This window comes from Bombus terrestris, chromosome 11 (genome assembly GCF_910591885.1).
Source record: "Bombus terrestris chromosome 11, iyBomTerr1.2, whole genome shotgun sequence".
Taxonomy (NCBI): domain Eukaryota; kingdom Metazoa; phylum Arthropoda; class Insecta; order Hymenoptera; family Apidae; genus Bombus; species Bombus terrestris.
Window position 1 is genome coordinate 1,916,854 of NC_063279.1, and position 26,583 is coordinate 1,943,436.

The 26,583-nt window shown below is 29.8% G+C and overlaps 4 protein-coding genes across 11 annotated transcripts; 2 read left to right on the forward strand and 2 right to left on the reverse strand.

Annotated features, from left to right (window-relative positions):
* Positions 1-1,455: 1,455 nt before the first annotated feature.
* Positions 1,456-5,771, forward strand: LOC100648449 (polyamine-modulated factor 1-binding protein 1). 4 transcript variants are annotated; one of them, XM_048410177.1, is made up of 5 exons: positions 1,456-1,905; positions 2,080-2,925; positions 2,994-3,143; positions 3,217-3,450; positions 4,383-5,771. In XM_048410177.1, the coding sequence occupies exons 1-5, from the start codon at positions 1,786-1,788 to the stop codon at positions 4,386-4,388; spliced, it is 1,356 nt and encodes a 451-aa protein (XP_048266134.1). In that variant the 5' UTR covers positions 1,456-1,785; the 3' UTR covers positions 4,389-5,771. The 4 variants fall into 4 exon arrangements, with proteins under 4 accessions (XP_048266134.1, XP_048266133.1, XP_048266132.1 ...); XM_048410176.1 differs by lacking the exon at positions 4,383-5,771 and adding an exon at positions 3,497-4,003; XM_048410175.1 differs by lacking the exon at positions 4,383-5,771 and adding an exon at positions 3,519-4,003 and having other exon boundaries at positions 1,457-1,905.
* LOC100648332 (kinesin-like protein Klp61F) lies at positions 4,837-10,954 on the reverse strand. Of its 3 annotated transcripts, none has more exons than XM_048410171.1 (19): positions 10,689-10,954; positions 10,517-10,627; positions 9,957-10,104; positions 9,735-9,884; positions 9,161-9,321; positions 8,878-9,027; positions 8,588-8,590; positions 8,252-8,494; positions 7,795-8,170; positions 7,444-7,715; positions 7,151-7,290; positions 6,959-7,065; positions 6,522-6,863; positions 6,218-6,445; positions 5,971-6,150; positions 5,672-5,894; positions 5,476-5,597; positions 5,178-5,396; positions 4,837-5,084 (listed from the first exon to the last, which is right to left on the reverse strand). In XM_048410171.1, exons 2-19 carry the CDS (start codon positions 10,579-10,581, stop codon positions 5,058-5,060), a joined length of 3,156 nt encoding a protein of 1,051 aa, XP_048266128.1. In that variant the 5' UTR covers positions 10,582-10,627; positions 10,689-10,954; the 3' UTR covers positions 4,837-5,057. The 3 variants fall into 3 exon arrangements, with proteins under 3 accessions (XP_048266128.1, XP_048266129.1, XP_012168712.2); XM_048410172.1 differs by having other exon boundaries at positions 10,517-10,624; positions 10,689-10,707; XM_012313322.3 differs by lacking the exon at positions 8,588-8,590 and having other exon boundaries at positions 10,517-10,953.
* A 486-nt stretch (positions 10,955-11,440) lies between these two features.
* LOC100648219 (iron-sulfur cluster assembly 2 homolog, mitochondrial) lies at positions 11,441-12,667 on the forward strand. Of its 2 annotated transcripts, none has more exons than XM_012313319.3 (3): positions 11,441-11,759; positions 11,933-12,154; positions 12,236-12,667. In XM_012313319.3, exons 1-3 carry the CDS (start codon positions 11,656-11,658, stop codon positions 12,408-12,410), a joined length of 501 nt encoding a protein of 166 aa, XP_012168709.1. In that variant the 5' UTR covers positions 11,441-11,655; the 3' UTR covers positions 12,411-12,667. The 2 variants fall into 2 exon arrangements, with proteins under 2 accessions (XP_012168709.1, XP_012168710.1); XM_012313320.3 differs by having other exon boundaries at positions 11,447-11,759; positions 11,849-12,154.
* Positions 12,668-14,548: 1,881 nt separating this feature from the next.
* LOC100648106 (protein masquerade) lies at positions 14,549-26,570 on the reverse strand. Of its 2 annotated transcripts, none has more exons than XM_020865447.2 (11): positions 26,238-26,570; positions 21,382-21,692; positions 21,045-21,078; positions 20,041-20,501; positions 19,773-19,961; positions 19,500-19,623; positions 17,928-18,107; positions 17,448-17,703; positions 17,016-17,293; positions 16,399-16,553; positions 14,549-15,974 (listed from the first exon to the last, which is right to left on the reverse strand). In XM_020865447.2, exons 1-11 carry the CDS (start codon positions 26,353-26,355, stop codon positions 15,807-15,809), a joined length of 2,274 nt encoding a protein of 757 aa, XP_020721106.1. In that variant the 5' UTR covers positions 26,356-26,570; the 3' UTR covers positions 14,549-15,806. The 2 variants fall into 2 exon arrangements, with proteins under 2 accessions (XP_020721106.1, XP_003398699.2); XM_003398651.4 differs by lacking the exon at positions 26,238-26,570 and adding an exon at positions 23,769-24,137.
* Positions 26,571-26,583: the final 13 nt, after the last annotated feature.

Genomic DNA, 26,583 nt, shown 5'->3' on the forward strand with positions numbered 1-26,583 from the left:
TCATTCTACCTTCCCAAACATTTGCTTCTGTTGTCGTTACAATCATTTTGATAGATATTTATCTAAATTACTACTAGTAATAGATTTTTTTATTCTCGAATTAAAATCAATGAGTATCTCTATAACTATAGTTACCAAAATGACCGAGATCACTTCCTCTGTTGAAATATTCTTATCGACTGCTTTTAGTAAGAAGCATCCAGAGGTTTCCAACGTTACCGATTCAGCATAGGATAAGATTGCAATGTTTATAGTGACTCCAACTGACACTTTTTGATATAAAATTACAAATAAAGAGTAGCACAGAACAATATCCTATGATCAGGAACGAAATACAGAATCGTTACTCATTCTTTTAACGAAACAACTGTTTGGAGCGAAATGCTCACAACTCCAAGCACATTATTATAGAAACAAGTTGTTGAATACAATAGGAATTATTTTTTAATTTAAATAATTATGGACGAGATATCTCGTGAATATGTTTTCTGTATTTTAGATACTCGTATGTACTTATGTGTTACTTGTATATACAAGAAAAATAAACAAAATTGTTCCCAAAAACAAAATGTCCTTCATTCGGTATCAAGTTTCAAATTGATATTTTTTTAAATCGGAGGATATCCTACTACATTGACTGAATATAAATAAAACACATAATCAACTAATTCCTAAACTAATAAACAAAAGACATAAAAATGAAACGTTACTACTTACGGATAAAGTAGATATCTATATTCACTATGCTCGCTACAAAATTCTACGTAATACGACCAGCCACCGGTTCAGTTTCAGATCTTTTGTCATACGACATAATTGGGCGATCAAAACAATAAAAATGCATGCAATTCAATAATATGTAAATACGAAGAGCATAAAGAAATTTTACCTCGACCCAGAAGAAGTCATCAGAAACTGAAAGTCATAACACAATATGGAAGTAGGAGATTGTGAAAAATCTGTAACGGAAAAAGATGGAATTTTATATAATTCAGAGCTTTAATATACATATACATATTTAATAGGTTATTTGAACTTGTCGCGAGACAATTGATCATATAATAAAGGAGCGTTCAGACGATTAATATTATTTTCAGTATTATATCAATATTCAGGGTTCTCAATGTTATCGTACATAAGAGATCTTCTGGACGATTAGAATATATATTGTCAATATAGTGCTGAGAACGCTGCATATTGACAATAATACTGACAGTATTGACAATAATATTGATCGTTTAAACACTCTTAAGATCGTACTGATTCTCCTTACTACTTACAACTTCTATACTTACGATATAATAGTATAATAGTTCACGTTCGAATAAATGAATCCAATCACCAGAAGTTTATTTAATCGGGCACTAACTAAAGTTTTATTTAAATAAACGGAGCGCATTCAAACGAACTAATTACATCCGCGCCATGTTATAAATTATAGATGGCGTAATAAAACATAATGGAACAGATCTCGTACCTCGATGAACAACTAACTTCTCTCTAGTAAGATATCTTGACAAGTGGATAGTGAATAGTGAATATAGAATTTCATATAAAAGTATATGTACGATGTATATCATTTGGGGGCGTTAAGTTTATGTGTTATTTGCTATGTTTTGCTATAAAGTTACTATACAAATAATTAACTTTATTTCGTATAAATACAATCCATTACAAACTGACAAAAATTTCTAATTTATTGACATTTGTTTGGAAGTGCTAATATGTATACATTTCCTGTTAGAAAATACCGTGCCTTAGCTGCAGAACCATAAGCAATTTTTAATGATTTCTGTAGAAAATTTCAACAACACATTGAAGGCAAAAAGTATGGAAAACGTTATGGAGGGTGTAAATGGACAATTACAAATAAAATATCAAAAAATTGCCACAGAATATTCAAAAGTAAGAAATGTTCAATATATCATTTACGTAATCTGGTTTTTGAAAATTTATGTACTAAGAGATGTTTTTATTTTTAATACTATCATCTGTTTGTGAAAAAGCATTATCGCCCTTACTAGTTCGATATTTGTAAATATTTATAAGAAGATCATTATCGACGAATTTTTTCCTTAGATTCGTGCTCAGGCAAATGTTTTAAAGAGAGCTGTGATTGATGAACAAGCACGTAATGCTGATATACGAGAGCAACTGAAAGAGAAGGAAGTAGAACTTCGCAGAGCCGAACAAGAATTAGATAGTTTGTCATTCCGAAATCAACAACTAACTAAACGTATAACTGTATTACAAGAAGAACTTGACAAAGCACAAAATAAATCTAAAAAGGGAAAGAATAAATTATCGGAAAATAATAGCCAGGTACTAACATCTCCGAATCATATCTTGGATGAAGAATTTCAAAAGAAAATAGTTGAAAATGCCCAGTTATTATCACAAATCAGTGATAAAGATAGCGAAATTGAAACCTTAAATGAAAGGATACAACAACTAGAATCTAAATTAGATTATTGTGAAAAATGCAAAATTGAATTAGAATGTCAATATCAAAATACTATAGACAAACTGGAAAGGGAAAGAAATGATTTACAAAAAAAATTAAATGATAGACAAAAACAAGAAGAAAATGTATCGTGGTCTAGTAACGAAGGTAAACGAGATGGATACGAATCTGATAATAAGGTAGGACATTCCAATCTCCCAGAGGTAGAACCGTCTCCATTTTCATCGCCATCTGTATCACGTAGATCGTTAAAGTCTATTGGCGAAGGTCATCCTAAGGTACAGGAAGAAAGTAACGACTTTGAGTTTTCAAAATCGTGTGACCTAGAAAAAGAAATTAACCATTGGAAGGCACAATATCATATGCTTAAAATAAAATACGATGAGATGCAGCAAAAGGCTTGCATAAGTAATGTGCAGATTGAACATGAATCTTTGCAATCTGCAGAAATAAATAATATGGTAATGTTTATTTCAAATTACTTATAAGAATTTTTATTTGAAATAATCTAATCAATAAATGTTTATAGCAGATTGGAAAGTTAACAGTACCTTTAGCGATACCAGAAGAAATTGAAGCTCGAGAAGCAAAAATCCGAGATTATTTTCTACAAGAAATCGACAAATTAATAACAGAAAAACATATTTATCATGTGAAAAATTTAGCTATGGCTGCTAATGTAATTAAATATATTTATGCAATTTATTTGTATATAAAACTTGATATATTTTTAATTGAAAAATATTTTTTAGAGTGAAGTTCTACAAGTTCATTTAGACACAAGCGAATCAAAGAGAGAAAAATGTGAATCGGCTCTCACAGAAGCACTTTCAAATTGTAATACTTTACAAAAAGATAAAGAGATACAAGAAGGAAATTATAAAGCACAACTCAGTACTATGAGCGAACATCTTGCTAATATGAATGAAAAACTCATTTCACAAACGGAAGAAATACAACAATTAAAATTCCAACTTGTAAATAAGGTAACAATTCCTTATAAAAGTAAATGCAATTATTTTAAATACTCAGTTTATGGTTTAATAATTTTCAGAACAGTAAAAAGGGAAAACAAAAGTGATACAAGTCAGGTTATAAAGTAACGATTATTGACATTCCTACAACAATGTGCTTTAATCAATTATTAGTAATTTGAATTTTGTGTACATATGCAACTTATGCCTGACAAACAGTAATTATTTTTCGTCATATTTTAACTAATATGCTATGAAAATTTTAAAACTTCTCTTAATGTTATCTTATTTATGAAAGAAATAAGAAATATTATTGATGTTTTATTTATGAATATTAACAACAAAAATTATAGGTTATGTAGCATCGAAATATACATAATACTGTCATTTATGTACATTTTACAGTCTCATTACATCAACTGATTTTTATTTCGTAAGTTCAAACTGCTCCTTGTATTTCATTCGACATGGAGTAAATTAAAATATCTAAGTTGATATTCTCTTAAGTATTTAATATATAATAATAAAATAATTAAACACACTGGAAAATTTGCTTCTTTTATAAGAGAATTTTAAAATATTCCCATTTTTCCGAAATAACAATAAATATATTGTTTCCTTTACTTTACATTGAATTTTATATTTTAATAAATAATGGTAGCTTAACTAAAACATTATTAATCATTTTAAATACTCATTTTTGTGAAATATTTGAAATATTACATTTTCTTTTAATATCTTTCTAAACTCATACTATGTAGAAAAAATTTCTTTAAACGATTACATCTTATAGATGTGTTATTTTCTATTAAAGTTTTGCAATGGAACCTTCTACTTTATTCCATTACAGTTCACTTCTTCAGATTGTACTTTTTTATATCTAGCTAGAAATAATCGAATGTCTACACGGCAATATCCATATTGGCATTTTTTTGCATGCCCAGGCATAAAACAATTGGCGGATATGGGAGTCTCGCCCCTACAAGCATCGATCCTGTCATGAGGCACACTGTGAATACAGATGTATAATGTTATTATCTAAATGAACCATAAACAGAAAAAACGAACATAATGTGAAAGAAACTTAAAAGAATATAACTCATTTCTTTTCTAAATTTTCACAAGTAGAATGTAATCTAAAAATATCACCAAATAAAGCTATATATTTAATTATCATCGATAAAAACGATTTTCCTGTTAAACAATTACAAGGATCTTTTTCGAATTCAGTGAAAAGGAATCGAAGAAATTCAATTCAGGAATGAGAAAGTAGAGTCTTTAGCCTTTAAAATGGACTCACATAGATTATTGTATGATTTTTTTCCCACGAGATTGTAATACTTCGAAGATTGACGGCATTTCGACCAAAACTTTCACTCGAAGCACAAGAATACATGATTAGAGTTAATTTCTTTTAATTCTATAATACAAATTTATTTTATCTTCTATCATCTAATAATTAAACTGAGACATGTAATATATATGTTCTCTAAACTAACATGCACACATCTAACATAATGTTAATTGGCCAGATTGTATAAAGATAAGTAGAGAAAATGCTATACTATAAATATTTCTATCAGCTTCACTTTTTATTTCATCATTCTGATTGTTGTATATTAGTTATTATTCTCCTTGTTTTCATTCTGTAACACATTAATATGAGTATCAAATGAAACATTACTTATAATTATATAAAAGTAATTAAGAAATCAGAGTATAAGTAATTAAGTATTTACCTTTCTGTATATTGCAGATTCAGATTGAGTATGGGATTGTATCGATTTTGAAGATACATCTAACATTTGTGTAATATTTTCAGTATGAGTACTTGAAATAGAGGTATCAAATGTTATATTATCAATTGCAGAAGATACGAGTGTAATGTCAGATAATGCAGTTGAATTTGCAATGCCTTTCATTATTTCACCATTGATGATTGTGTCATCTTGTACAGACTTATATAAAAACATGATAGACGTATATGAGATAATATTAAGAGTACATAAAATATATTTTATCATATGTATCACTTACATCATCATCTGATGTTTCAAGGAATTTTCTGCTTTCTCTAAACTTTTTAAGAATTTGCTCATGTGGAGATGTTACCTTAAATTGACGAGGATAGGAAAAGTCTTTCCTTACAGGAGTTAATCCTAGAAAACATTCACAAATTAAATTAAATGCGAATATTCCCTTTTTTCTTATTAATCTGCGCATGGTAACAGACCTGTTGCGACATCACGTTGCAAATCTTCATCGAAAAATTTGTTAATTTTACCAACTGTTATTTGTAACTGTTCAATAATATTATCATTCCGTGCACTTGATTCCCTTATTTGGTTTTCTAATTGGGCAGATACGTCTTGAGACACATATCCAGTATTTTCCTTCATATCTTTCACGAATCTTGCTTGGTTTTTACTTATATCTGAAATTACTTCATGTGCATCCTACAAACATGACACTGCATTTGTTAATGTTTGATACTTCGTAATATGTTAAATAAAAAATTTCCTGTATATTTACATTGATTAATGAAAGGGATATATTCTTATCTGCATCCATTTTCAGTTGCTTTTCCTTAATATTGCATTCCATATCATTTATATACTGCTTCGACATATTACAACTTTCATTTATATTTGACTTTAATTCGTTTATTAAATCCTCTCCTCGCTTTGTAATCTCATTTGCAATTTCTTCATTCTATTGACAAAACAAAAATCAATTTTTTTATTCGAATTAATAAAAAGGATTATAATTCGAAAATTACCTGTCTTGTTGTAACAATAACGTTATTTTCAATTTTCTCTATATCCCTTTGTATATAATCTTTTAAATCATTTCTCATTTTAACATTTATATTAGAACTATTTGTTGCTTGAACATTAGCTTCATTACAAATTTTGCTAACATAATCACATTTGTCAATTGTAGCAGAATAATGCTTTCCTTGACTATTATGTAATTCATTTGACTGTGAAAAGAGATCTCCCATCATCTAAAATATAATAATTCTATAATTTTGAAATCAACATTAATATTTTCGGAATCGAATAAAGATATATTCTTTATACTTTAGTAAATAACTGTTGTTTTTCACTAAATTCCTGTTTTTTACGAAGTACTTCAACAGCTTCCATAATACTTTTGACACTTTGGCTCATACGATCATTAATTTCTAATTCATAATTACAAGAAGCATCTATCATTTCTTTTAGAAGAGTTGAAGTTTGTTTTAATTTTTCAGATACATTATTCCTTATGATTTCCATGTTTTTAGCTATTTCATTTTCTATCATACTGTTGATGTTTTCAGCCAATTGCAGAGAAACGATACTCATTAATTCATGTTCAGATTCCACTGTGCCAACCACATTTCTTACTTCATTTTGTATCCAATTCTGATACTCTAAATGCTGAGATATTAAAGAAAAATAATAAATCTTTGTAATTTGAAATCAAAAGATGTAGAAATAAAATATGCAACTTGATAAGAATTAACAATACATACAAATTCATTTATATTTTTTGTTAAATTAGTAGTATCTGATTGATTCGAATTGCTCGTCGCATTTCGATGTATTATCGTGTCAATACCGTTACATTTGATAGAGGTTTCTATATCCAACAGAATAAATAGAAATAAAAATTAGTAGATGAAATATATACGAGAATTTCTATAATGTGAGAAAATATTTCTTACCAATGTCATTTTTCATTGCTGGAAAAAATCTCTTTAATGTTTCACCATATGTAGATATATTTTTTTCTATATTTTGCAAACATTCACAAACATTACTTTTCACGGTCTTACCAAGGTCTTCAAATTTTTGTTCTGTTTTACTTGGGAGAAAAAAGACAGCAAAGAATTATTTCATCGTACAATAACATGTAAAATATAAAATATTATGCCTACTAAGAGATTTTTTATGCATTCAAGAATCATAAAATTAGCATTTGCATAGTTAAAAAAGCTGTAAATGTAAATAGACAAACCTTTTCCTGTCAATTTTATCGTGTAATTTATATGAATCTGTTATTGCTGTATCTGCAACATTTAGCAAAGTCTGAGCTTGATCCAATAAAGATTGTTCTGTATTCATATGTCTCTCTACTAAATATTTATGCTCATCTCGTTCCTGCGTTGTTAATTTTAATCGATAATTTGACGACTGTAGAGCTTCAGAGAAATTATTTAATTTAGTCTTAACTTCATCTAATTCTTTTGTCTGGGCAATATTTTGTAATTCAAGTTCATTAAATATTTTCTAAAAACAAAAAGAATATATTAAAATTATAGGCAATAAGATAGAGGAATCAAAACTTTCTTCATTAATAAAGATGTACCTCCTTGTCTTGCATAATTTTCTCAAGCGCTTTTATATGATTAATTTTTTCTTCTATTTCCTTAGTCTGTCGTGAAATTAGTGTTTCCATTTCTCTATAATTATCATCTGCAAGATAAACACCATTTCTATCACGTGAAGCTGATAAATCTCTTCGCAGCTTTTCAATTTCTTCTGTATATTGTTTCAAAAATTCTCGTTTCGAAAGTTTCTGATTTATTTCTGGACGATTTGTGATATTTTTTGCACGATGTGCATAATCTAGCGTTGATAATGTTTCCTCAAGGTTAATGCTAGCAGGGGATACTGTTGCGATAATTGACGTTTTTGTCCGACCACCTAATGATTCCTGCAGTAATCTTGTAAGTTTAGATTCCCTACATGATGTAAAAAGTAATAATGTAAAGTAATTATATAACTGATCTTGTTGTGAAAATCAGGATATTTATTTTCGTCACCGGTAAGGTATATGAGGTGCTTTTTCAACAAGAGCTGTTATAACTCTGCCAAGAGTTAATAAAGACTGGTTAATATTACCAGCTTCTCTTGCTCTCCTATCAACAGAGCCAGATCTTCCAATATTTTCACTACCAGCTAGATCCACTAAATTTAATTTCCCCATTTTCAGAATCTCTTCACCATCTGTATTACCAGTACTTTCTTTCATATGTATAGTAATTGAGAATATAGTATGGGACCGGCTGTAATCATGTTTGGACATTTCATGTGTTGGAACCAATAATATACTTAAAATGTAAACTTATATAATACACAAAATGTTTGCAAACATATACCATCTGAAATAATTAGTAAAATATAGGAGATATGAGTAAAATAATACATTTTATTTTTATGCAAAGTATAATAGCATGATAGTAACATTTAACTACAAATAATTAATTTTCACTTTAACATTATATGAGATAATATAAAAAAATATTCTGCACGAGGACAGAGAAAAAGTTTTTAACTCTTCCTCATATCTCCTAACACTTAGTGATTATTTTAATATTTAAGCAAACATGCATATTTATAGATATTTCTAATACATAAAAATTAACTTTAGTAATAAAAAAATAATAACCTAGATTGAGTATTCATCAATGTTGCAGCTGTTTGCCTTCTGTCAGACCCTTTCTTAATAATTTTATAAACTTCACTTGCATTGTGTATTGTTACTTCTTCTAATCCATGTATGATTACTGCACCTTTCTTTGATGCATCTTCATATAGCCTATTCAATTATCATTATATTAGATGTGTACGTATGTATGTATACGTTAATCTATCAAAATTTAAATAAATAAAAAAAATTTAACTAAATATTTGAACATTTCCTTTTAATTTAAAAAACTTGAATTACGTACCTCAATTTACATGCATCATTACTAGATGATAAAAGATCAAATATGTCTTCATTATAGAGTTCAAGAAAACTAACTCTAATTGTATATTCCTGTGTTTCCAGTAGTTGCAATTTGTCAAATAAGTGACTTAAAGAACGTGGTATCATGCCAGCAGACGAGTCCTACAATTATATAGTCTCGTATAAGTATAAATAATATCCTTTCATATTTTACTTTATACTTTTATATTATATTATTTAATATTTCTTTCCTTTATAATTTACATGATTATTAAATCTATCTTACATACTAATAACTGATATTATTTAAGTTTACTATCACTATTGTATTTTATAAAAATATTATATACTAATACTGACTGAAATACTAAAATTTTATATATTATAAATATGTTCATTATCATTATTTGTGTAATTTACTACGAAGTATTTTTGGGAAATTATATTTATATATAAATTTCTTGTGTTTATTTCTTTTTTCATTGTTTCGTTAAATATTTATAGAAGTTATTACCGCTTTATTTATATTTGAAATTTTATATTTCATGAATAGATAAATACAAAAAATATCTTACACTGTGCCAATATAATGTTCGATCATTGTTAATTCCTTCCATTGTGTATGTCTTCCCTGTACCAGTTTGACCATATGCAAATACTGTACAATTATATCCAGCCAATACTTGTTCCAATAATGGACTAACAACGACATTATATACATCGATCTATCAATTGAAAAATATGTAATAAACTAACTTTTCCTTAAATAAAAATGTTCATTAGTCATAAACATATACCTGTTTTGACAAAGGTCCAAATACATTATTAAACTTAAATTTTTTAGAAACTTTGTCATTTGGACGTTCATGTACTATTATTTCCCTATTATTTGGAACTTCTAATATGGATGTAGATTTATTATTTTCCTCAAAATTGTTGATAGGTCTAAGAAAATAAAAATTAGAAAATAAGTCATAAGAAACCAAACTTTTCATGTAAAAATAAATTATATTCTAACAACTAATGCTTACATGAATGTATAACTTATATAAATGTTTTAATATCAAAGATTATTTTTTCATATCAATAGCTATTATTACTAAATATTTATTTCGTTTCAGGTCTCTTTCGATTCTGTAGATTTTTACCTTCTTAATTTTTTCGGTATATATGAAACCTTGTAATTTACATATTCTACTGATATTTCTCTATATAACATAGAAGCTACAATAATATAAACCAATTCTACATACGAATTTAATATTTAATAAACGCTAGATAAAATTTACGTTCATATCATGATATTAATATCATAGTCTTCTAAAACAACAGTTTAAAAAAAAATTCAATCACTCACCTAACACGAACAAATACTTGTATCTGCTGACATTTTTCCTTTCTTCCACTCCGTGTATCGTTCATCTTTATTATTATTTAAATTATGCTGATTTTCGTTGCAATCAAACTACTATGTAAAATGATGCAGATTATTCGTTACAATTTAAACATCAATTTAAAATGTGTAGTACCTCGCAAAGTCACTTGGAGCGCTGTTTTGTAAATGCTCTTGCGCTGATTCGTGGCGAGCTAGTAACAGTTTCTATTGTCTACCGTAGAACGGGCAATGATCGCAATGGAACAAGAGTCGCACACATCGGGCCACAGAAAGCGGACATGTGAATCCGTCTTCAAAGATCAACACCCCTCTAGAAAATACAAATAAATTTATAGTCTTAATCAGAGACAGAATATAGAGTTGTAACGTTTACATCAAAGTGAAATGAGAATTATAAATTTATATTAATGTTATATTTTTACTGTTATAGTTTTAAATAAATAGTTATCCTTCTCGTTGTAGTTACTTACACTGCACAGATATATACATAGCTACAGTTACAGATTTATGTCAAAATTTTAACGAATTACATTATAGAAAAATTTGATTAAATTTAGATATTAACTAATAAATCTTTCGATTTTTAATTCAATTTTGTTATGAGCTAACTACATGTATTATTGACTTCTTATTTTAGTAAGTGTTTTTAAGGTTACTATCATAAACAACGGTAAATTGTTTTATGAATGAAGAGTTTATATTTGTGCATTGATAATACAAGCAAATATATAGGATTATGTTGTGATTTTTATAAAACAGTCTAGAATTCGCACTTAATTCTTATGGACAATTAAGGCATCTATGCAATGCAGATGCACAGTAATGCAATAATATTATGTGTATGCAACTTAAAGTATGAAAAATTAGAATATGTTATAAATATTTCATGTCAATTATTCTAACAAATATTACTTTTGTTTTTATATACCATCAGTTTTTATATACCATCATATCTTGCAGAAATAAATTGCATTCTACAATAAATCCACTAATATATATAATCAAGAATTTTTCTACAATATTGTCTGCTGTATCAATTAGGTGACAAATCTGTCCTTGTCAAGTAAATATTTTATTCACGTCTATAATATTATATATTTATGACTATCACACAAAACATTGAAAACATGGCGAAATTGAAACGCGCGATTTGGAATGTTTCTTCCAATTTTGCTGCAAATCGATATTTTTCGCGTTTGCTAACGTAAGTTTTAAACTAATATTTTGTTTATTAATTTATATGACATTTATTTGAATCTCTTTTCATATGAAACAATTTCGATTTGATTATAGAATATGAGATTCATTCATAAGAGGCAAAATTTGACAGTGTTATTTTATGTTTGCAATGAACTGGAAATTAATTTCTGTTCATAGTTCTCAGTGGTACAATGTGTCTACAGATTCATTACTAAATAAAACAGTAACGGAAAGTACACTAAAAACCGAAAATGATATCATCATTACAGACAGTTGTGTTCAACGTTTAAAGGAAATTACAGATGATAATGCTTATTTAAGAGTTACAGTTGAAGGGGGAGGTTGTTCTGGTTTTCAATATAAATTTGATTTGGATACAAACATAAATGAAAATGATAAGTAAGTGTCATAAAAATAATTCAAATATTTATGTGACTATAGTGTCACTGGCAGCTGATTAAATGCAATGATGTATTACAGAGTGTTTCAAAAGGATGGTGCAAAAGTAGTTATAGATACAACATCTTTAGAATATATTAAAGGATCGACAATAGAGTATCACACAGAATTGATACGTTCTGCATTTAGAATAACTAATAATCCATTAGCTGAACAAGGTTGTAGCTGTGGTGCTAGTTTTTCTATTAAAATATAATTTTCATGTAAAATCAATTGTAAAGAAATTTAGATATATATATATGTATAGATATATTTGTTGTTATGCTAATAAAATGGTTAAAAATATTGTTACATTTTTGTCAAAATTGTAAATTTTGTAATTTATTTGATTATTTTATGTGTATCTTACATTTAAATACTAAAAATGATCTTAGTATATAAATTATGTTACTAAAAATAATTATTGTCTGTCAGCTGTGAATTGTTAATAATTAAAGTTGCTAATAATTCTGATCGAGATACTCATTTTCCCTATTACTTCTTAAAATTGCTATTATTATTATTATTTTAATTATTTAAAATTATTAAATCGTATACTTACTAATAAAAATAATATTTACAAGACGTAAACAAGATGAAAACAGATGATTCTCGATTATGAGGTTTCGCAAATAATGTTGAATGACTTATAAAATTTTGAATTTCTCTATATTTGTCCTTAAAATAACTTGTAATTTTTACATATTAATCCAGTGATCCATCTTGGGAAGCTAATTGCTTCTATTGGACTGATGTCACAATTTTTATAAGTTAATGTTTTATCTTCCTATATTGCATTTATGGAAAAATAATTGATATTAAAAATAAGTTAGATTATTAGCCTAAATTCTACTCTAGACTGTAGACCAAAAAATATATAAATAATCCAAATTCTGCAATCTTTTCTTATGCATCTAGATTCGATAACAAGTTATGTTATTAACTTGTAATAAAAAATTTATATTTGTAATAATGTCTAGTTTTTAAAGGTACATAACATTTACGTTGAATTATAAAAGATTTTTTACAATAATGTTTTACAGTAATGTTTTATAGATTTAAAGCACTTAATGACTAACTTTGATATTCACATTTAATATTTTCACTCTTTTTTTAAATCGATAAAACATTCTTATAATTATAACTTGAAGAATACATTATGAGTGATGCAATAATGTACAAAGCAATGTGATATTATCCCCAAATATACTGAATCTACATAATGTAAATATTAAACAATGTATGTATATATATGTTACAGGCGAAGTCGACCTTGCTCGGGCAATATCAGTATTACACACTGCACATCGCTGTCCGGCAAAGTCAGGCGAAATAATTCAATGGCGAACATAGTCCAAGTCCAAGGATTACTTATTTCACCATTGAGTGGACAATGTCGGAAACTATTATTTGTTTGAAATGTAACGTCGGTATTGTGCATAATGATAAATCCATGTGGACAGCGTCGCGCTAAGTTCTTCCAGTTTTATTCATCCCACGTCAGTCATACCGTTTCTTTTGAAACAAAGTATCGATATAGGATTAGGTATATAAAAATTTCTGGTTAGCAACTCTTTACAATTACTCCACAATTACGGCCGAAAACTATTATCGCTCGTGTTTTTTCGTGCGTAGACGTTCCCATGCTATTAGCGAAAGAATCGCGGGCCGGAGATTTTTATATGCCTAATCCAATACCGATATTTAATTCCAAAAGGAATGGTATGACTGAGATTAACAAAAATAGGTATAACTTAGCGTAGCGCTGCCCACACTGATTTATCATTATTCTCAATGTGCATTTCAAGTCTGGCAAAGTTCGCAAAATACATAATTCCCGACGCTGTTCACGCAGTGGTGAGCAATGTAAACTTTGTTCGTATTATATTGAACTATATTCCGTATTCAACTATTTCTTCAGACTTTGCCAGGCAGTGGTGCATAATGCTGACATTGCCCGGACAAAACCGATTTTGTATGTCTTGCAGCCTTTGCCCGTAACATATATATAAAATAAAGAGCCAATTTCATAAAACAAAACTGATGAATATACATATATAATAATAAAAATAAACATACATACATACATATATCAGTTGCAATGTCTTACATAAATTATTATTAAAAAATTACATTAAATATATATATATATATATATATATATATATATATATTCTCTACTATGGTAATTAAATATCACTATATTTTGGCCTTAACAAAACCGTTTTAATTTCTATGAAATTGACTTTCACTTGCAATATGTCATTTAATATAAATAAATGACATGTATATACTCATATATATACAATGAATTATAAAATTGTTGGTAAAGACACAAAAAAAAAATTAAAATTATAAGTTTTATCTTTTTATTAACATTTTGTCTAACGTTTAAAATAAGTGACAAGCAACTGACAAAATGATATATGTAGTTTTACGCATATCATATGCAGACATATATTATGCGCGATAGTAAAAAGATTTATATTTAATCACTCTAACTATACTCGACAAAATTCATAAGAAATGTCTGAAGGTTGTTATAATTATTACAATAATCAAATCTGTTTTATGTATCTTATTAATATTTAACATACGTATCGTATATATGTATTATTGTAATAATACACTAATGTTTAATATTTTTACATTATATTTAGTATTTTACAAAATTAGAGTATTTTGTACTTTTATATAATCTTTTAATTAATGTTTTTCGAGTAAATTTATGTCTACCAATGATTTTATAATTTATTGTATAATCTTCATTATTATCTAAGAATCTTTATTAAGACAGCATTTTTTCATCTAAAATTGACGCACTTGATGGCACAATTACCAAAAGGAAATCATAGATTAAACTTATTTATTATATATATTTTACCAATGACATTAAAATTTAAATTCTAAAAGATTCTATTTAATTGATAGATACAATAAACTTTCGTTTTTCCTATATCATAAAATTATGTTCGAATAATTACAGGAACAAGATTTATTAAAATTTACAAAATTTTATATATAATTATATATAACTAATAAATATAATGTTTATTTATACCTTGTTGTCATGATATTAAAGTTTTAAGAATTACATTTGTTTTTGGTATTTTAAAAGTACGTAATTTTTACTTATCAAGATTTTATGACTTTAAAGCTCACAAGAAATTATAGATACGTATTTATTACCTTTGGCGAAAATAATTCAATGTTTGAAGTGTGGCGATTCAAATATTCAAAAAATTGGATAAACGGAAGTTTACTGCATTAGTTATATAAAACCATATTGCTAAAACAAATTTTTAGTTACCTTTAATTATTAAAGGTAATTATCAAGTATTACGATATTTATAAACATAATACGATTATCGTAACATTTTCAATGTTAAATTCCTTTGCACGAATTGTTGCATTCTTATCATGCGTCAAAAAGATTTTTCTTTCTTCTCATATATTTTAATTGATATAATTAAATAATATTTAAAAAGATGTTTCTTAGATATCTTTGCTGGATACGTAACATAATGATGTTACGTCATCAAGCGCGTAAAGGTACTACAATGTTTCCTTAATAAATAAATACTTTAACTTTTATTAATAGAACATAAAAAAGCTAAAGATTATTTACGGAAATAATTTGGTTGATCCAACCAATGAACGCCGAAACTTTGACATAAACTCCAGGAACATCCAATCTTCCGCAACCAAAACCCCATGACACCAGTCCAGCTAATTCGTAGAATCCGTCATCTTGACATACTAAAGGACCTCCACCGTCGCCCTATCAAATATTAGGTTTTGCAATTATTATATATAATTGTTTAAGTAAAATATAAACAGTACTTTTGCTTGTATTAGCTTGACCAATAAAACATACTATATTTACAAATAAATAGTAAATATCGTGAAATGTACGAATTATTATTTCTTTCATTTCTGATCTATGTAGAAAACGTCATTCCATTCTATTTAAAAAAAGTAAAAGTCATTTCACTTTATCACGTAGGAATTGTATCATTATCACAAAACTTGTATTATTTTATACAGTTATTAGTTACTCTTGTTAATATCTATCTAATTGCGCTTGATTAATAAATAAATAATATACTATCAGCTATATTTGCGATCGATTTTGTGAGTTATTATCGCGAATACGGAGATTTCACTGTATAGTATGTATATATATAAGGCAGAATTAATATTACCTGACATGCATCGTTTCCTTGTTCGCCACCAGCGCAAAAACTACTTGCTGGCAAAATGAAAATTTTTTCAGTTACGGCATTCACTTTACGTATACATTCTGCGTCGCTTACAATTGGTATCTCAGCTTCTCGTACTCGAAGCGGGATAGGACCAGCTACATACAGAAGTAGACACACCTTATTAAATATACATATATGTTCTACATGAAAATATAGGAAAATATATACGTATATTTAGGAATATGAAATTGGTAAAGGTGGATAGAATTATGTAGAAATTATCTTGATTAAGTGTAATATGTTTTACTTCACAAAGAAAACGACTCTTTATTGTACTCATCAAGTAAAAGTTAACTACGCACAGTTGTAGTACGCGCTGTAATAAAATACCTGGCAATTTATATTAATTTGTGTCAACTTTACATACATATGTACATGCTGAAAATTTCATCGAAATCGGTTGATGCAGAAATAAGCAACAGACAACGTTCATAATAACAAAATCTATTCACTACTAACTTTGATGAAAGATTTTATCAAGAAGTTTCAATTTGTTCGGAACTTTGCTACATGTACATAAATACGTATAACGAACAAAAACAATATGGGAATCTTACCTTCTCCCATATATCCATAACCAGTGACGGTACATCGTTTACCAGCTGTATGACTAACCCCTCGTGCAGGTAAACATACTAAGCAAACACCATCCTTAAGCTCTGCTTGTCCATGAAGCTTTAATAGCGCTATATCGTTATCAAGAGTCTGACTGTTATGATTATGATGAATGTAAGTGGTTGCCACTCGCAGAGTTTGAGCACCAGGACTTCCGTATTTTCTCGTCAAATCGTGATCACCTACCCTTACATAAATCGCATCCCCAGATCGTACAATACTACAAGTAAAAATGAGGTAATATAATCATTTTAAATATCCACTTTTTCATTGTCTGTAACTTTACGACGTTTTGAAAGATTAGTAAGTAAGTTAATATTATATAATGGTAAATGTATTAAAATTCAAAACATACTGATCACGATAAAACTTACTTTGTTACACAATGTGCAGCTGTCAAGACCCATTGCGTGCCGATGAGTGCACCACCGCAGAGGTACTGATTTAAGGAATTAATCAGGGCAACCTGCCAACACCATTCATTGGCATCTGCGTCTTCCCCTCCGACAACTCGTGCTCCTCTTTCAAGACTACGTGCTTGAATCGGTCCACGGGAGGTTCCTTTTACACCACACACGTATTTACTGTACACGGGGCTTCTCATAGTTGTCATCATCGTTGTTGTTTCATCTACAAAGTTGGTGTAACTTTTTACATATAAATAAATTTTGCTTAATTTCTCCATTCCTGTATTAAAATACAGAATACACGATTATGGATAAATACATCGTAACGTTGTATACTGTAGTATGTTGCACGAAATCTTTCAAAATTACAAGATAAATTAAAAACCGCTAGTGCGAATATCTTGAATAAATCTTTAACTTGAATGTTATTAATGTATTATAACTTACACATAGCTGTCGTAAATGGTGTTGTGTATGGCCTTGAAGTAACATACATGGTGTCATTTCTATTAGTCAAAATTGCTTCGCTAGAATTTCCACCGTTGATTTCTCGTATCAATGATTTTGGAGCGCAACATTGATGCCCTTGTTTCTTACATTTAAACAAATTCGTCAGTTCAGCGTTTCCTATAAAGAGAAGAAAAAACAATGAGAAATGTTATTCATATGTAAGAAATTCATAAAATTCGATATTAAATTTCTATACAAACTTTTAAAAGAGCAGCGAAATAGGGAGAAGGAATGGAGATAAATATTACAAAACTAATTAAATAAATGATGAAATACATAATGTATGAATTGAATTTTTATAACTTTTAAAGATTTAAAGCTATCTGTGCTTTCGAAAATCGTGCTGCATCATTATCTTAAAAAACGGAAAAATTCATAATAAAGTCGAATCTCGGTAACTAGAAACTCGAGGAAAGCGTGAAAATTTTCAAATTACTGGAATTTTTATCTTTACCTTATCGAATTTTTCGAATAAAGGAAGTTTGAAAAAGCAAAACGACTCGAAAAGAGGCTTTGTAAGAGGGTTATCATTTTTCTAATTAAAGAGGCTCAAACAAAGATGGATTTAACTTTTTGCATCCTTACAGTGAATAATAAATCATGTCGCTTTGATACACTGTTAATCTAGCTACGTATAAATACAGAACCACTATCGTCAGAATGTGTACAAGCAGATGAAATAATTCGTAGTATCATCCCTAAAATTTATTTTCATTTTGGAGTCCTTATTCGTTGCTTAGGCATGCCAAAACACATCAAGCAAAGATAGAATTGTTTAGTCAGAGTTTTTAGAAACTCGTGTCTGTCGCCCTCAATAGCGTAAAGAAATAACGTCATAAAATAAGAGTTTCTAAAGGATAAATTAGAAAATCAGTTGTCACGATTCAATAATCGAATAGTCAATCCTCGAGTACTGCGTCGTTGTCAAACCGAAGAAAAGGAATTTTCAAGAAAAAGTGCGTTGAGAGAATATTAAATATGTGCTCTTGACATTCAGTTGATTGGTATTTAGAATTCTGTGTAATTTCTGATCAACGGAATCGACGAAACGAAGTCTTCTTCTTTTTTTGGAAATGTCAATTGAATTCTAATTATCCAGCTAACGAGTTTATCAGTAGTTACCTTAAATTAAATCAGTAGTTACCTTAATTAAAATTACCTAAGACTTTCAATGCAAATTGTTCGCTTCTTTAAAATTTAAAATCGCTTAAAAAACAGTACATATAAAATAAAAAATAAAAATAAATTTACCACAAGCTATAAGAAAATAAGGGATCTATAACCATTATTATTATTATTATTATTTTACATTATATCTTAGTGATGAAAATAAGAGTGAGACAATTTCGAAATATACGACGCAGATATAACGAAAAAATATTTACGAAAAATGTATTAACGTTAACGAAGTTAGTAGCTGTATAACATACGCAATTAATATTTTTCTGGCAACGATAAGTTTTCAAACGAATAAAGTAGGAGTAACAAGAGGGAAGAGTAAATACTTACTGAAACAAGTGAATGATAAATAGGAAACGATACACGATCCAGGACACTCTGCACGTGTGTCTCGTGGTAAAGAAACTGTGGTAATCGATGGTCTCGGCGTGGGCCTTGGCCTTGGCCTTGGTGTCTAATACGGAGAAGATGGTGTCACTACGTTTACTGTCTATGTGCGAGTAATTTCAATTTTCTTTTTCGTATGGGTTATCCAATATCTTACTTGCCTCAATTTAATCGTTCCATTGAAAGGGTTCTACCGTAAAAAAGAAATAGAATCACCTGCGGCGAGCTTTTCGTGTTGTCACAACAAATATATCCGGATTGACAAGTCGAAGTCTTCGCTATTATTGCGTTTGGCCGTTCACAGAAGGCTGCCATAATGGTTAACAAGCAAAATCCGGGACATGGTTGTAATTTTGGTTCCGGCGGTTTCGTTGTTGGTCCAACTGTCGTTGTTGTTGTCGTTTCCTGTTCAATCGGATTATGCTCGTAAATACGAAGTTGTCTCTTAAGAAATATTCATCTTTCTACAGCTTTACTTTCTTACAGTTTTTAAGAACGCGTCGATGACGCAACAAGATCCATCATCAGGGCATTCAGCTTCTCCATCCACTTTATCGCATAAAAGAGCGAAGAAGCCACTAACGCATTCACCTTTACACGGCTTTCTCACCGTAATCTTTGGTCTTGTCGTAGTTGTTGGTTGTTTCGCTATCGTAGTAGTCGTTGCTATCGTAGTGCTGGCTACGCTCGTAGAAGTAATCATATTTGATCTTACAGTCGTAAAAGGCGAAGAACCTTTGTAAGATGTATTGAGACCGGTCTTTTCATCGATGCGACTTGAATTCGTTCGGTCAATGACTAGTAGTTCTGGCGGAGGTGAATCCCCAAACGCATCTCTGGATACGCAACATTTATATCCTGGCTTGCAAAGGGTGTCTATTACCAGAACCGCATCGCAGTAATCGGCAATTCTCTCTGCCATGCAAATTCCTGAACACGTTTTTGCTAAAAGAAAATAATTATGTGATAAATACTGTTGGATCGTTGATCGCAAAATATTAAATTACTTTATTTGAGGCAGGATTGTGCACTAATTGATTAAAAGTCGTTGGTAAAAGTTACTCCATTTGTTTTAACTGATCGATGCTTACGATTAGAAGAAATTAATCGTTACAAGTTAAAAGTTGTTAAATTCTAAATTAAGTTGTATCTGACATTTAAGAATGTATGTTATATTGAATGAATGCTATTAACAATTAAAAGAGATCCGAGGTGATATTCATTAGAGATTAAAACGTCAATCTCGCAAGAAAGAAGATCGCAATGATTAACCAATGATCTAATTGACGATTAAATACCCACTCTAATCGTTAACTGTGATTATGTACCAGTTGGATGAAAATTTAATCGTTAATTTCAGAGAAAAAAAAATGGAAAGATATTCGAAACTTGAAAAGGATTGCTACTTGAAGCTTAGAGGGTGTATAAAGATTTTATATTTTATTATATATCTCGCTTTTTTAATAGTTAAATATAAAAAATACATACATGATGTTTTATTCGCTGCTTCTTTCTGATTCTCCTGAAAAATAAGTAAAGTGTTTATATACTTTCAGTCCTTATTTTTAGTAAAATAGATATTAAAGAGTGTATCTATTTGTATGCGTATCAATTTTTCAACAATAATAATTCCACTATTTAACGAGGCAATTACGATGTGAATCCAATCACTTTTAAAGAAACGACATTCTGTGCATTCTTTATTCTGTAATAATAATAACGCTGAAGACGTCAGTGGTCGAGTTTTAAATATCAAACATGCATTCACTTGCACGACATAATAAATATATTTATTATTTCGAAGAATACGATTTTGTGAACATACAGAAGTGGCTTTTACGGAAGTTGTCGAAGATACGGTTGTAAGTGCTGTAGTTGTTGAAGGTGTTGTCGTGCTCGTAGTTGTCGTTGTCTTAACGGTAGTGATAATAGTTGAAGTAGAGTCATCGTCATGAGGAGGGGCAGCACTTCCAGAAGTTCCGGTACCATTTATAGGTGCCTCGATACAACATCGCATACTAGCAGGGCACTCTACATCTTCAAGAACTTCGTAACATATTAACGTTGCAAATGTGTGTACACATACACCTGGGCAGTCTGCACTGTTGGCTGTACTTGTTATGGAATCTAATAGACCTGAGAAAAAATAAAAACATCCACGTGAGATCCATTTAATGAAATTCCTGTGACTTCGTGTACCTGTCCATCACATTTCTGGATCATTACGTTCGTGTTGAAGATGCAAATATCATTAAAATCTCTGCTCATGACAGAAGGATTACTACTGACGTGTTATGACTTGCTTGATACCAAACAATTTCAGGAAATGGATTTTTTACGTATCTAAGAATATTCAAGGTATTTAAAATGGAGTATTTCACATATTATAATTTAGTAACGATATATATTTGTTAAAGAAAGTTTGTAAAGCTGTACACATAAATTTTAGTACAAGCATTAAAAGATTAGTGGAGTTAGAGTGTCAATAGCGGTAGAAATTCTACTGATATTATATTCAAGCGTTTAATATTTATAAATTTATGACTCAATAGAAAGGACAATTGTTTAATAGTATCTTATTGCGAAGATTACTTGTAAGATATTTTTATGCACGATAATGAGTAACACGTGTATTATAAATTCAACATCAACTATCAGGTACAGGTGCGAAGGCACGGTGAGTCAAGAGAAATTCCTGCATACGTAATCTTACGCTCCACTTATAAAATGAAATGGTCAAGCGTGATTGAATTTGATCTTGACAGTTGGTGAACTTCTAAACGAAATTAATAATTCGTTGAAACTGTCCTCTTCGCTCACCACTGTTATGAGAAAAATTATGGAAGAATCACGGATAAATGCTTCGAAATTGACAGCAATGCCGAAGAAAGAACGCAGAATTAGTGCACTCGCAAAAAATGTCGAATGATTAGAAACGAAAGATTGCAAGGAGAGGACTACAATGGATAAATATGTACATGATCAGAAGAAGACCATTCATTGATCCAAGAGACGAAAAATATCTTAGTTCGTAAAAGAGCTTATTTCAAAAGAAAGTCAATGGGAGAATAACATTATTTTTGCTGACGAGAGTAAATTTAGCATTTATTCTAGCGACAGAAGAGTTGGAGTGTGTATCAAGAAAGTGGAAAGGGGAACTAATTTACAACCAGCCATAAAGCACGATGATGAATCAATGCAGAAGTGATAATGATATGAAGATGTAATTCAATTTTCGGAGTGAGAAGCCATTTTGGAAAACAATTTCTTTAAAAATGTTGCCGATACGGAAGCCAAATAAATGCGGTAAAAATTGAACAAGTGCCCAAAAAATCCAGTGTATCGATCCTAATTATTATTAGGCTGGAGATTTGCCCGAACGTAGAAAACGACATCGCGAGTGAACGACGAAGAGGTCGTAGAGTCGAAATGATCAAAAGAAACATATCGATGAGACGATATTAATGCAAGGATAGAATTGTTTAATTTTTCATCTTTATCAAGTGAAATGTTTATCAAAGTGACTACGAGGTTTTTCTGTTTAAAATAAGGCCAAACTACGTAATTTGGAGCATATCTCCTTATTTAAAATGTGATCATAACTTATTTTCTTTTGCCTATTAAATAAAACTACGTGCTTAAGTTTTTCTACGATGACTACCTGAAACAGAAAGTGTGTTTTGGCCAAGAATTTTTACCGTGCCGTTTCACAAATACGCTTTGCAACTGTCGCAACGTTCCAAATGAGACGAACGCGCCATACGATTGAAAATATATGTATATTATATTTAAATCAACGATTTACAGCGAAGGAAAAGTGTACAACTTTTTATTTTGTGCTAATGAACAACGATCGTTAGATTCTTCCAATGATTAAGTAAGTAAATTTCAAGAAATTCGTCTCATAGTGTAGACTTCTAGGTGTTTTCACTTTAGCAGGCATAACGGCCCAAACAAACATAACGGTAGTTAATTAAACAGCTTGACTTAATCGTATGACCGTTTTTGATACCATACGTGCCTTTTCTAACTTAATTGTCTTAGATTGATAATAAACTCACATCCATATTCTGTATACATATACAATTAGCGTCGTACAATTGCGTTAACATCGTATCTATATCTTTTCAACTCTAGAAAATATCATGGAAGGACAATTCTCTGTTATACGAAGGTAACTGATCAAACGAAATTAACTGCTCTTGAACTTACGCTTTTTCTTTACGCCTCCATCGGAACTAGAGATATGCTTCCAAAGTAAAAAGAACATCAAATTTTAACGATACTGTTTAACGATATATTTGACGAGTATGTGCGCACTAGACTGATATTCAGGCTTTGTATTCTCGAAAAGAATATTCTATTCTACGCTACGAAATATCTCGCGACGATTCGAACGAAATAACTCGCGTCCCCGTTTTTCGATGTTCACAAACACGGTGCCTTACGAATTGAATTTTATGAACGAGATACCTCGAGTTCTAATGAAAAGATGTGCGATATATCCCGCCCAAAGCGTCGATATTACGTCGCGAGATACCAAGTACAAAATATCACATGAACGACACGGCATTGCGAGATATCTCGTCCAAAGCGTGTCGTCGAAGACCTAACGTGGCGAGATATTTCGTCCTTCTATGCAAAGGGGGACTAGAGCGTTTACAAACACGACTAGACCAAAGTTATTGGTAGTGGATTAAACTACAGAAGTAAACATGAAAAGTATCAATGAAATTAAGCAATAGTGAAAAACCGAGATACGATCGTCGTTGTTTGTTTTAAATGCTTAGTGAAATGTTTGGAAAATCTAGCAATTTCTCGATACGAGACGTAAAACGACTAAAAATAGTAAGAAACGAAAGAGATTTTAATACTATAAATACAAGATACTATACTATAGGTAGAATACTATAATAATACTATAATAATAATACTAATAGCTAGAGTACTATAGATACAATTCACTGATCACAACCAATGCATTATCAGCACGTGAAACATTGCGACGAAGAAGATTTTGGAAACCCTGCGAAACTTTGTCAATGGTTTCCGAAGATATTTTACATAAACGAAAATAATATATTTTTACCAAATATTCTATTCACACGTTCACATTTTAATGTTAAATTTTATCGTTGGCTCATCTAATAAGACACAAATGTTCTATCTTTGTATCTAAAACACTATCACTTTGTTAGATAATTTATCATGTGAAACTCCTTTAACAATGTGATACCAACGCAACAGTTGCTGTGTACAATGAATGTGTAAGGTATTACGGAGATCAATGGATTGAACGTGGAGGACTCATAAACGACTCGTTCTCCGGACCCGATCCTCATTAGACTACTTTTTCCGAGAATATGTGAAAAATGAAGTTTATCGCGAGCTGCCAACGATGCACGAAGATATGAACAATCGAATTACCGCGATCACACGCTTGCATTGACTTTAAGAATTATTTATATAGACCATCGTTTAAAGAATAATTATTTGCTCTTTGACCCATATACCTTCATAATTTATGCAAGTGTTATACGTTACATTTGTAAAACTCAAGTTAACTTTTACGTGCAAATAAAAAAAAGGGAACAATAACAAAAGACTAATTATTATATTACACAATCCCCTCGATACCACAGAACTTTTGTTTGAAAAAAGATCTTTTACATAACCACTTTTAAAGCAAATTTAAAGTAATAAAATTAAACGATTTGCTCTGTATATTTTGAATATCAAAATGTTCGAAAATCAATGTTTGTTACATAATGTTTGTATTATATCTTTGTATTGGTCATTCAAAAATTGATCATTTAAAAAAAAGATACAACGTAACGACAAACTAGCGAAGCGTCTAAAATTTTCTAGTTCTCATTTTTTTCATTAAGACAGGAAAATTCGAACAATTGCTAATTACGTACGTCGTATGTACATATGTATCATCGCGTACTTTTCAAGTTTGCCAATGGCCTTCTCACCAACAGTGAACTTGAGCGTCATCCGCATAGCGTTGTACAACTCCTAAGTAGGACAATCACATCCTTCCAGATACTATCTATACAAGCGTACACAGCATACATTCACGCATGCGAATTTCTATTTCTCGAAACCTCCTCTGCAACGAACTAATTTTATTTGCAGCTATTTTCTATATACTTTTACTAAATGCTCTTACTTATATAATTCGATCGACAATTTTTGTACTACGAGGGAGAATGTACGTTTCAAATTTGATAATTGAAAATTCTTTCTATTTCTTGAGACTATACTTTAGATATATCTCTATTTACTCATAAGCTAAATAACATAACAAATCTCTCTACAGGGAAGGAGAAAGCAGAATAAATAAATTAAAAATTATATAAGATTATATAGCGAATAACTCATTCTAAGAACGGAAAAATAAATAGATAAATAAAATTTAAGAAAGCCATTTAATAAATCGAGAAATATATGGAATAATATTAGATTGAATTAGATATTCCTTATTATTTATTGTTCGCAGGTGATACATCAAACTATATGTATATGTGTGTATGTTGTGTATAAAAATTAAAAAACGCAAATAAAAGTAAAAAACTATTTAAGAGTGAGAACGAAATATTATCAAAATATTAAATTTACTGGAGTATATAATTGCAAATGCAATAGTATCCGAGTGAGAAGAAATAATTGATTTACCTGACAAGAAAGTACCAGCCAAAGAATCGTCGTCCTGAGCAGCGATCGATCCGCTAAGTAGGAGGAAAAGGACGATGCCCCCAGGGACTGTTCTTAGTATCATCTTCGCTTTCCTCATTCTCTTTCTCTCTCTCTCTCTCTCTCTTGCTTCCTCTTTTTCTTTCTTTTCCGCTTCTTTTTCTTCAATTTAAAAAGGTAACCGCAAAAACAGTTAAAGAAAGACACACTGTGTCGTTACCCGGTTCGAACACGTGCGTGTCAAACTACTTTACCGCGAGTTCGGCAGCCACGGTATTATGTGGGCCCGCATTGCCTGTTAGACTTGTTTGACTGACTGACTGACTGA